The sequence below is a fragment of the Anomaloglossus baeobatrachus genome, chromosome 7 (genome assembly GCF_048569485.1).
Source record: "Anomaloglossus baeobatrachus isolate aAnoBae1 chromosome 7, aAnoBae1.hap1, whole genome shotgun sequence".
Classification (NCBI taxonomy): Eukaryota; Metazoa; Chordata; class Amphibia; order Anura; family Aromobatidae; genus Anomaloglossus; species Anomaloglossus baeobatrachus.
The window spans coordinates 117,152,634-117,165,254 of record NC_134359.1 but is presented as its reverse complement, the minus strand read 5'-3'; the positions used below and the strand labels follow the sequence as shown (position 1 = coordinate 117,165,254).

General features: G+C 45.3%; 1 protein-coding gene across 1 annotated transcript in view; it reads right to left on the bottom strand.

Moving 5' to 3' along the window:
- The window catches only part of KIAA2012 (KIAA2012 ortholog), a 518,638-nt gene that overhangs the window by 365,853 nt on the left and 140,164 nt on the right, over positions 1-12,621 (bottom strand). The window contains exon 4 of the mRNA XM_075318976.1: positions 8,764-8,922. Within this exon, the coding sequence (XP_075175091.1) occupies positions 8,764-8,922 (159 nt within the window). The remainder of the gene's footprint in view (positions 1-8,763; positions 8,923-12,621) is intronic.

Genomic DNA, 12,621 nt, shown 5'->3' with positions numbered 1-12,621 from the left:
AATGACTGCTGGGCTCCTGACCTGTTGTTCTTTGCAGTGTTTAGGTTGCGTTATCGTAACCCCTTTATGTTGTAAGATATATGTATATTTGAATTAACTTTTTTTAAAAATATTTTTTTAGAATGGTTTGGTAATTTGACATTGCTTGTTTTAATTTTGTGGTTTGGTACAACTCTATATAGAATTTGAAACAGTATATATATTATAAGAATTTAAAATGGTTGGCCACTACTTTAACATTGATAGACTATCCTTATGATAGATCCTCAATGTCTGATATGTCAGGGTCCAACTCCCGATCAGCTGTACTCAGTGTCGGCAGCGACAGCAGGCAGCCGGAAATGCTCAGTTCCAGAACTGCCCCGTCAACTGATAGCAGCCACGGCCGGGTACAGCACATCTACCTTCCATTCAACTCAATAGGAGGTGGATTTGCAGTACATGGCCACAGCCACTATCAGAAGACAAAATAGATCCATAGCTGATCACATGAGATCAACGGGATACCAGGTGTCGAACACCAGCCGATCAGACATTGATGACCTATCCTAAGGGGCACTTTGCACGCTGCGACATCGCAGGCCGATGCTGCGATGCCGAGCGCGATAGTACCCGCCCCCGTCGCAGCAGCGATTTCCTTGTGATAGCTGCCGTAGCGAACATTATCGCTATGGCAGCTTCACATGGACTCACCTGTCCTGTGACCGTCGCTCTGGCCGGCGACCCGCCTCCTTGTTAAGGGGGCGGGTTGTGCTGCGTCATAGCGACGTCACACGCCAGGCGGCCAATCGGAGTGGAGGGGCGGAGATGAGTGGGATGTAAACATCCCGCCCATCTCCTTCCTTCCGCATATCCTACGGAAGCCGCAGTGACGCCGGTAGGAGATGTTCCTCGCTCCTGCGGCTTCACACACAGCGATGTGTGCTGCCGCAGGAGCGAGGAACAACATCGGACTGTCGCGTCAGCATAATCATGGATTACGCCGACGCTGCACCGATGATACGATTACGACGCTTTTGCGCTCGTTAATTGTATCATCGAGCCTTTACACACTACGATGTCGCATGCAATGCCGGATGTGCGTCATTTTCAATTTGACCCCACCGACATCGCACCTGCGATGTCGTAGTGTGCAAAGCCCGCCTAAGTATAGGCCATCAATGTTAAAGTAGTGGACAACCTCTTTAAGTTCATATCTGAAGGAGTCTCCAGCACATCTCACCAGTTTCATATGGTATTGTTTTCTCTCTCCACAATATACAGGATTGCTGGTAACTGTGGTGCCAACATTGGTCTAATATGTTTAGGGGGCCCTAGTGACATATAAACCTATATAGAAGATTGTTAAAAAAATGTAAACCTTAGTTTACTGGGGGCAGCAGTTGTGATACAATCAGAGTTTTAAGATGTAGCATATTGCAGAGCTCAGAAAGCTATCCTTAAGGCCCCGTCACACTAAGCAACATCGCTAGCAACATCGCTGCTAACGAACAACTTTTGTGACGTTGCTAGCGATGTTGCTGTGTGTGACATCCAGCAACAACCTGGCCCCTGCTGTGAGGTCGTTGGTTGTTGCTGAATGTCCTGGGCCATTTTTTAGTTGTTGCTCTCCCGCTGTGAAGCACAGATCGCTGTGTGTGACAGCGAGACAGCAACAACTAAATGTGCAGGCAGCAGGAGCCGGCTTCTGCAGAGGCTGGTAACCAATGTAAACATCGGGTAACCAAGAAGCCCTGTCCTTGGTTACCCGATATTTACCTTTGTTACCAGCCTCCCCCGCTCTCACTGTCAGTGCCGGCTCCTGCTTTGTGCACATTTAGCTGCAGGACACATCGGGTTAATTAACCCCATGTGTGCTGTAACTAGGAGAGCAGGGAGCCAGCGCTAAGCGATGTGCGCTGCTCCCTGCACATGTAGCTGCAGCACACATCGGGTAATTAACCCAATGTGTGCTGTTACTAGGAGAGCAGGGAGCCAGCGCTAAGCAGTGTGCGCTGCTCCCTGCACATTTAGCTGCAGCACACATCGGGTAATTAACCCAATGTGTGCTGTAGCTAGGAGAGCAGGGAGCCAGCGCTCAGTGTGCGCTGCTCCCTGCTCTGTGCACATTTAGCTGCAGCACACATCGGGTAATTAACCCGATGTGTGCTGTACTAGGAGAGCAGGGAGCCAGCGCTAAGCAGTGTGCGCTGCTCCTTGCTCTGTGCACATTTAGCTGCAGCACACATCGGGTAATTAACCCGATGTGTGCTGTACTAGGAGAGCAGGGAGCCAGCGCTCAATGTGCGCTGCTCCCTGCTCTCTGCACGTGTAGCTGCGTGAGCTGGTAACCAAGGTAAATATCGGGTTGGTTACCCGATATTTACCTTAGTTACCAAGCGCAGCATCTTCCACGCGGCGCTGGGGGCTGGTCACTGGTTGCTGGTGAGCTCACCAGCAACTCGTGTAGCCACGCTCCAGCGATCCCTGCCAGGTCAGGTTGCTGGTGGGATCGCTGGAGCGTCGCAGTGTGACATCTCACCAGCAACTTCCTAGCAACTTACCAGCGATCCCTATCGTTGTTGGGATCGCTGGTAAGTTGCTTAGTGTGACTGGACCTTTACACCCCTGATTAGCAGCTTTCTGTGTACATTTAATATTGACATTGAGCTGTTAATCAGTGTAATCAGTGCATGGTTGGACCAGTAGGCATGTGGGCAGCTAGTCCGCCAGTGATTATCTCCTGCTACTAAAATACTCATTATATTACAAAAACAGGACACTGAATAATAAATGACACATCTTTGAAAACTGTTTCAGACCCTATCTCGTGTTGATTACATAGCAAAAAAACTGCTGACAGATTATTTTTCATGTTTTCCCTAGAAACCTGAAGTCTAGAAAGATATTTTAGTCATGTCCTATTGGGTCACACAACGTGTCAATAAACTAATGCCTAAGTGCATTGTCTATAAATATTCATGATTAATATCTGTCATAATGTGATTTTAAAGCAAATCTGTCTCCAGATTTCTCAATACAAACTGGTACCTTATTAAATAGATCTTTTAGACTGACAAGGCTGATGTAATTACTTTGAAAATAAATGTCTAAACCTATTTGAAAGTTTTCTTTCCTGATAATAAAATGAGCATTTTATGAGTCCAACTAGTCTGTGACAGATCAGCTTTGAATGGCTTGTCCAGTACTTTTAGGCCCTGTGCGCATGCTGCGGATTTTACCGCGGATTTGCAGCAGAAAATGTGTCTAACATTTCTGCAGTGAATCCCCAGCAAAACCTAAGGCTATGTGTCCACGGTAGAATGTACCTGCGGATTTTTCTGCATGAAAATCCGCGACTTTCGCGGCAAATCCGCACCCGCGGATTTGCCGCGGATTTACCGCGGATTTTGATGCGGATTTTTTTTTTTTCCCCCCATTCTATACCCAAAATCCGCACCAAAATCCGCAACAATAATTGACATGCTGCAGATTTTTCCGGATCAAAATCTGCGGCAAATCCGCCGCGGAAAAATCCGCAGCATGGACACAGCATTTCCAAAATGCCATTGAAATGGCTTGGAAGTGCCGCTGCTGCAGATTTTTGGGAAATCCGCGGCAAATCCGCGGCAAAATCCGCGGTAAATCCGCAGCGTGGGCACATAGCCTAAGGGTATAAAAAAATGCTGTGCACACACTGTGTTTTTTTATACCTGCGGATTTTCCGCTACGGAATTAATGTGCATGTTACTTCTTTTCCTCAGGTACCTGCGGTTTTTGCTATAGATAATGTTAAAAATCCGCAGGGACCAACTTACGGAAAATCCGAGGTAAATCTGCAGCAAATCCACGGCAAATCCGCACCAAACAGCGGCAAAACTGCATGCGGATTTCGTTTCAGTTTTGGTTCGGTTTTTTACCCCAGGTGCGGGATTCTTTAGGAGAGTTCAGATTTTCCTTGAGAAAAAGTCACTTTCTAGTGCGCACATGTCCTTAAATTGATGATCCATACGTAAGATAGGTCAGCAATATCAGATCAGATAAGTTCAGCTGTTCCCCATGCCATGGACTGATGTGATCAGTGCCGGAGCTGCACAGCTCTGTAAATGGCATTGTGGCCATGGTAGGGTAATGCACATCTGCCATACTGGAATGAATAGGGGTGGATTTGCAGTACTCCTCTGTGACTAATAGGCTACTGCACAGTTGATTGAGATGTGCAGCTCATCACATCTGCCCAACACCAGAAACAGCTGATCATGGTGGGGGTTTGTGTGTTGCAACCCACAAATCTAATTTTGATAACCTATCTTAAGGATATGCCAACAATATAAGGCTATGTGCGCACAGTGCGATTTTCGCGGCGTTTTTGCGCGTTTTTCAGGTGCGTTTTTGGCCTCAAAACTGCATGACTTTGCTTCCCCAGCAAAGTCTATGAGTTTTCATTTTTGCTGTCCGCACACAACTTTTTTTTTAAGCTGCGTTCTTGAGCTTGAAAAAAAAAATGGACATGTGAATTCTTTCCTGCGTTTTTCTGCATGCGTTTTTTGACGCGTTTTTCGACGCGGGTGCGTTTTTCTGCGTTTTTAGCGGCCAAAAACGCACAAAAATGCAGCGTCAAAAATACGCAGTTTGTGAACTTAGCCTAAAAGGGCTGGAGAACCCTTTTAGCCACTCAAAAATTGAACAACCTGTTCTTTTTGTTTTTACATAATACCTACAGAGAGTGATATAAATATTGAACACATGACCAATTTTCTAAGTAAATATATTTCTAAAGGTGCTATTGACATGAATTTCTCACCAGATGTCAGTAACAACCCATCCAATTCACATTGACAAAGAAATCAAATAATGTTCATAAATTTAGTGATGAGAAATAAATAATGAGAAATGACACAGGGAACAAAAGGATTAAACACATGAAGAGAGAGGTGCAAAAAGCCATGGAAAGTCATGATACCAGCTGATATCTATCAGTACTTAGAAGCAATCACCCCAAAAACACCAAACCAACAATGACGTTTGGAAGTGGGAACATCATGATGTGGGGTTATTTTTCAGCGTGACACTGGCAAACATCATATACCGTATTTTTCGCTTTATAAGACGCACCTGATTATAAGACCCACCCCCAAATTTGGTGAAGGAATAGAGAATTTTTTAATAAATGGGGTCCGTCTTATAATGCCAGTGTCCGTCTAACAAATAATATAGGGTATACAGTTAGGTCCAGAAATATTTGGACAGTGACACAATTTTCGCGAGTTGGGCTCTGCATGCCACCACATTGGATTTGAAATGAAACCTCTACAACAGAATTCAAGTGCAGATTGTAACGTTTAATTTGAAGGTTTGAACAAAAATATCTGATAGAAATTGTAGGAATTGTACACATTTCTTTACAAACACTCCACATTTTAGGAGGTCAAAAGTAATTGGACAAATAAACCAAATCCAAACAAAATATTTTTATTTTCAATATTTTGTTGCGAATCCTTTGGAGGCAATCACTGCCTTAAGTCTGGAAGCCATGGACATCACCAAACGCTGGGTTTCCTCCTTCTTAATGCTTTGCCAGGCCTTTACAGCCGCAGCCTTCAGGTCTTGCTTGTTTCTGGGTCTTTCCGTCCTAAGTCTGGATTTGAGCAAGTGAAATGCATGCTCAATTGGGTTAAGATCTGATGATTGACTTGACCATTAAAGAATGTTCAACTTTTTTGCACTCATGAACTCCTGGGTAGCTTTGGCTGTATGCTTGGGGTCATTGTCCATCTGTACTATGAAGCGCCGTCCGATCAACTTTGCGGCATTTGGCTGAATCTGGGCTGAAAGTATATCCCGGTACACTTCAGAATTCATCCGGCTACTCTTGTCTGCTGTTATGTCATCAATAAACACAAGTGACCCAGTGCCATTGAAAGCCATACATGCCCATGCCATCACGTTGCCTCCACCATGTTTTACAGAGGATGTGGTGTGCCTTGGATCATGTGCCGTTCCCTTTCTTCGCCAAAATTTTTGCTTCCCATCATTCTGGTACAGGTTGATCTTTGTCTCATCTGTCCATAGAATACTTTTCCAGAACTGAGCTGGCTTCATGAGGTGTTTTTCAGCAAATTTAACTCTGGCCTGTCTATTTTTGGAATTGATGAATGGTTTGCATCTAGATGTGAACCCTTTGTATTTACTTTCATGGAGTCTTCTCTTTACTGTTGACTTAGAGACAGATACACCTACTTCACTGAGAGTGTTCTGGACTTCAGTTGATGTTGTGAACGGGTTCTTCTTCACCAAAGAAAGTATGTGGCGATCATCCACCACTGTTGTCATGCGTGGACGCCCAGGCCTTTTTGAGTTCCCAAGCTCACCAGTCAATTCCTTTTTTCTCAGAATGTACCCGACTGTTGATTTTGCTACTCCAAGCATGTCTGCTATCTCTCTGATGGATTTTTTCTTTTTTTTCAGCCTCAGGATGTTCTGCTTCACCTCAATTGAGAGTTCCTTAGACCGCATGTTGTCTGGTCACAGCAACAGCTTCCAAATGCAAAACCACACACCTGTAATCAACCCCAGACCTTTTAACTACTTCATTGATTACAGGTTAACAAGGAAGACGCCTTCAGAGTTAATTGCAGCCCTTAGAGTCCCTTGTCCAATTACTTTTGGTCCCTTGAAAAAGAGGAGGCTATGCATTACAGAGCTATGATTCCTAAACCCTTTCTCCGATTTGGATGTGAATACTCTCATATTGCAGCTGGGAGTGTGCACTTTCAGCCCATATTATATATATAATTGTATTTCTGAACATGTTTTTGTAAACAGCTAAAATAACAAAACTTGTGTCACTGTCCAAATATTTCTGGACCTAACTGTATGTCCCTCATAGCCCCCTCATCCTAAAATTAGCCCCCTTAATCTGGATATGGCCAACCTTATATTGAACACGTCCCCCAGTGATGCCACATTTCCCCTATGGCTGGCACACATCCTCTATGGCTGGCACACGGCCCCTGTGGCTGGCACACAGGCCCACTCTGGCTGGCACACAGGCCCACTGTGGCTGGCATACAGGCCCACTGTGGCTGGCATACAGGCCCACTGTGGCTGGCATACAGGCCCTCTGTGGCTGGCATACAGGCCCACTCTTGCAGGCACACAGGTTCACTGTGACTGGCATACAGGCCCACTGTGGCTAGCATACAGGCCCACTGTGGCTGGCATACAGGCCCACTGTGGCTGGCATACAGGCCCACTGTGGCTGGCAGACAGGCCCACTGTGGCAGGCAGACAGGCCCACTGTGGCAGGCATACAGGCCCACTCTAGCAGGCACACAGGCCCACTGTGGCTGGCATACAGGCCCACTGTGGCTGGCATACAGGCCCACTGTGGCTGGCATACAGGCCCACTCTACAAGGCAGACAGGCCCACTGTGGCAGGCAGACAGGCCCACTGTGGCAGGCAGACAGGCCCATTGTGGCAGGCAGACAGGCCCACTGTGGCAGGCAGACAGGCCCATTGTGGCAGGCAGACAGGCCCACTGGGGCAGGCACACAGGTCCACTGTGGCAGGCACACATCACCCTCTGTTACATATCGCCCCCATGTTGCTGCTTTTAGTAAAATAAACTCTTTCCTTACCTTCTGCAGCACTGTCCTGTCTCGTGTCTCCCTCCTCGGGGTTGAGCTCCTCCTGTCTCTTGCACTTCCTACTTCCTGGTTCTAGTGCAGGTCATGTGATCAGGACAGCAGAGATATCTCTGCGTTCCTAATCACAGCAGCAAGAGGGAGACCAGGCAGACGCTGGAGGAGGTGAGTAAAGAGTTTATTATTTTACTATGGGCAGCAGCATGGGGGCCATATCTAACACAGGGGGAGGGGGGATCCTGTGCAATCAAAGGTAAGCACAGGCAGATAATATGCACAGCTCCCCCAGCCCATCAGCGCGATGCAGTTTCAGCACCACGTTTCTGATGGACAGCGGCTGTGCATATTATATGAGCGGGAGCAGGAGATCAAACGCTGCCGCTCCCAGCTCTCCCTGCCCCCAGCACCCCCCAGCACCGCTCCAGAGCTGCCTGCACCTCCACTGGACTCTGTATATATATACACCCCCCCTCCCGTATATTCGGATTATAAGACGCACCCCCTACTTTCCCCCAAAATTTGGGGGAACAAAAGTGCGTCTTATAAAGCGAAAAATACGGTACATAGTAACATAGTAACATAGTTTGTAAGGCGGAAGGAAGACCTTATGTCCATCTAGTTCAGCCTATTTATGATTGAAGTAACGATGAATGGACAAATGTACCAGGGCATTGCAGCTATAAGACCCCTCACTGGCAGCCAGACTGGCTTGTCAGGTCTCCGCAAAGAGAAACGTTTTCCCCTTAGATCCCACTATATCATCTCAAAAGCCAGATCAGTTCCCATACTTTGCACTGACGAGGGGCAATCAGCACGGAATACCGTGTCTGCAAATTGGGGTTCTGATGTGGTATAAATCTTAAGTCATATGAAAAGGCTTGTTAAAGGGCCACTTTTGACTATTAGGATTGCTACTTCCAACAGGTAGTGCTAGAGTTTGTCTCCTTACTCCCTGGAGAGACAATTTGAATATTTCCCAGAGGGGCATTGCAGTTATAAGACATCTGTTGAGAAATTCATGTCAATAGCATCTTTACAAATATATTTATTTACAAAATGGTTGACGTGTTCAATACTTATTTCACCGGCTGTGAGTATTATTATTTACAACACAAAGACAATAAACTGAAAGAATACCTGGATTGGTGAACACATCTGTATTACTCCAGTAAGGTAAGAAGGTACACACAGGTAGTCGATGATATTTTAATGGAGTAGATGAAAGGTCTGGATGTCTTCCACCGCTGTCTCCTAAGGATGAGAGTTGTTGAAGCTGTGCTGAGTCTCTCAAGGTTCCTAAAAAAAAATAAAGTATAAAAGCCTGTTTTTCACCTATGTTTTCACATCTCAGAGCCTTTTTAAGAACTTTCCAGATTTTAGTGACCTTACAATTTAACTGCTTCCTTTTGCTATAAGTCAAAACCAAATAAAAGAACAATGCAAAGAAATTATTAGAAGTCCGGCCAATCTCCCAAATACGATATGTTTAACTTTAGGAGCAGTTTTAAGAGCTTTGCTGTCATACTAAACATTGCATGTTTCCATTTAATCCCTTTAATGCATAACTGTCTTGTAAAAAAACCATTACCAGAAGTAAAATAACCAATAACATATAGTATCCATCCCATAAAACTTACCAATATATTGACATAAATAAATGTGGACCGTGTAAAATGACGTTACCAATACCTCTACATAAACATATCTTTTATAGCAGGATAAAGAGAAAAGTAAAAAATATATCATTTTGCTCCAAATAAATCCAAAAGCAGAACTCCTCGAATTGTGTGAACTCTTGGGAAATGGTTGGATTCTTACTTAACCCCTTGCTGACATGGCTAATTTACGTTTTTGTGTATTATTTTTTTTCCTCCCCTTCTTCCCAGACCCATATTTTTTTATTTTTATGTCCACATATCCGTATACCGTAAGAGCTTGTTTTTTTATGGGACAAGTTGTACTTGATTAGCAACATTCATTTTACCACATATTGCACTGGAAAATGAGGGAAAAAATTCCATATGCAGTGAAACTGTAAAAAAAAAATACAATTCTGAAATTGCTTTTGGGAATTATTTTTACAGACAGCATAGAGTAGGGAAAATAAGTATTTCATACACTGCCGATTTTGCAAGTGTTCCCACCAACAAAGAATGGAGATTATTGTAGTACACTGCACCTGTGACAGACAAAATCGCCCAAAAAAATCCAGAAAATCCCATTGTATTTTTAAATAATTAATTTGCATTTTACTGCATAAAATAAGTATTTGATACAATGAAAACACAGAACTTAATATTTGATACAGAAACCTTTGTTTGCAATTACAGATAGGGATGGGTGAACTTTACAGTTCGGGGTCCGTACCGAACACACGGTGTTCGTGCATACGACCCCGAACATGAGCTTTCTGAGATGTTCGTGTTACAGTTTGTGTTACAGTTCGGGTCCAGGGGCTGTTAAAAAAAAAGCATGTTATTAAAAAAACATTATGATCACACTTACAGGTCTCGCGACGCCCTGCAGACTTTGTCTCCCGGCGCTTCTGCTTCCGCATCCGGGCGACTACGGGCTGCAGAGAATCCCAGCCCCCAGCTGCCTGGCTTTACCTGACTGGCGATCAAAAAAATGAATGGGCCTCCCTGTATTTTGATTGCCAGCCAAGGTAACGCCAGGGAGATGGGGCGCTACATCATTTTTTTAATGATTTATTTATTTTCACAGTACTGTGATGTCAAGCAATCAAAATACAGGGAAGCCCATTTTTTTAGTTATTTAAATAAATAAAAAAAATGCGTGGGCTCCCGCTGCATTTTTTGCATTGCTAGCTAAGGGTAATCCAAGCAGCTACTGACTAGAGATGAGCGAACCGGTCCCGGTTCGGCTCGAGGCGGTTCGCCGAACGGGGGGTCTGGCTCGAGTTCGGCTCGTCGAACGTTCGACGAACCGAACTCGAGCCCATAGGAAACAATGGCAGGCAATCACAAACACAGTAAAACACCTAGAAAACACCCTCAAAGGTGTCCAAAAGGTGACAAACAACTCACAACACAACACAAACACATGGGAAAGTGACAAGGACATGTACTCATGCGAAAACAAAACAGCTGGACAAGGAAAAAGAGGAGGACACACAGATATAGGCATGGCACGCCCTTCTAAAGTCATGTAAAACACCGCAAGGTGACTCCAAGCGGAGTCTCCCTTTTTTCCAAAAATTGGGCCCCACACACCCACCCCTTCAGTGGCAGCAGTTGTGCCCCAGTTGTACACTTCACAGCTAGATTTGCATCAAGCACATTCAAAAATACGCCATTCTTATCCGTCCCCAGGATGACACCGGGGTAGGTAGCAAAGTCTTTCCTGATCCCAGCTCTGTTCATCTTGGCTTCTTTTAAAAACACAGCAAGCAAGGGTTACTCCAAGCGGAGTCTCCCTTTTTTCCAAAAATTGGGCCCCACACACACCCACCCCTTCAGTGGCAGCACTTGGGCCCCAGTTGTACACTTCACAGCTAGATTTGCATCAAGCACATTCAAAAATACGCTATTCTTAACCGTCCCCAGGATGACACCGGGGTAGGTAGCAAAGTCTTTCCTGATCCCAGCTCTGTTCATCTTGGCTTCTTTTAAAAACACAGCAAGCAAGGGTTACTCCAAGCGGAGTCTCCCTTTTTTCCAAAAATTGGGCCACACAGACACCCACCCCATCAGTGGCAGCACTTGGGCCCTAGTTGCAAACAGGATGTTTTGATTTGCATCAAGCACATTCAAAAATACGCTATTCTTAGCCGTCCACAGGATGACACCGGGGTAGGTAGCAAAGTCTTTCCTGATCCCAGCTCTGTTCATCTTGGCTTCTTTTAAAAACACAGCAAGCAAGGGTTACTCCAAGCGGAGTCTCCCTTTTTTCCAAAAATTGGGCCACACAGACACCCACCCCATCAGTGGCAGCACTTGGGCCCTAGTTGCAAACAGGATGTTTTGATTTGCATCAAGCACATTCAAAAATACGCTATTCTTAGCCGTCCCCAGGATGACACCGGGGTAGGTAGCAAAGTCTTTGCTGACCCATGACTTGTTCATCTTGGCTTCTTTTAAAAACAATGTAAGCAAGGGTTACTCCAAGCGGAGTCTCCCTTTTTTCCAAAAATTGGGCCACACAGACACCCACCCCATCAGTGGCAGCACTTGGGCCCTAGTTGCAAACAGGATGTTTTGATTTGCATCAAGCACATTCAAAAATACGCTATTCTTAGCCGTCCCCAGGATGACACCGGGGTAGGTAGCAAAGTCTTTGCTGACCCATGACTTGTTCATCTTGGCTTCTTTTAAAAACAATGTAAGCAAGGGTTACTCCAAGCGGAGTCTCCCTTTTTTCCAAAAATTGGGCCACACAGACACCCACCCCATCAGTGGCAGCACTTGGGCCCTAGTTGCAAACAGGATGTTTTGATTTGCATCAAGCACATTCAAAAATACGCTATTCTTAGCCGTCCACAGGATGACACCGGGGTAGGTAGCAAAGTCTTTCCTGATCCCAGCTCTGTTCATCTTGGCTTCTTTTAAAAACACAGCAAGCAAGGGTTACTCCAAGCGGAGTCTCCCTTTTTTCCAAAAATTGGGCCACACAGACACCCACCCCATCAGTGGCAGCACTTGGGCCCTAGTTGCAAACAGGATGTTTTGATTTGCATCAAGCACATTCAAAAATACGCTATTCTTAGCCGTCCCCAGGATGACACCGGGGTAGGTAGCAAAGTCTTTGCTGACCCATGACTTGTTCATCTTGGCTTCTTTTAAAAACAATGTAAGCAAGGGTTACTCCAAGCGGAGTCTCCCTTTTTTCCAAAAATTGGGCCACACAGACACCCACCCCATCAGTGGCAGCACTTGGGCCCTAGTTGCAAACAGGATGTTTTGATTTGCATCAAGCACATTCAAAAATACGCTATTCTTAGCCGTCCCCAGGATGACACTGGGGTAGGTAGCAAAG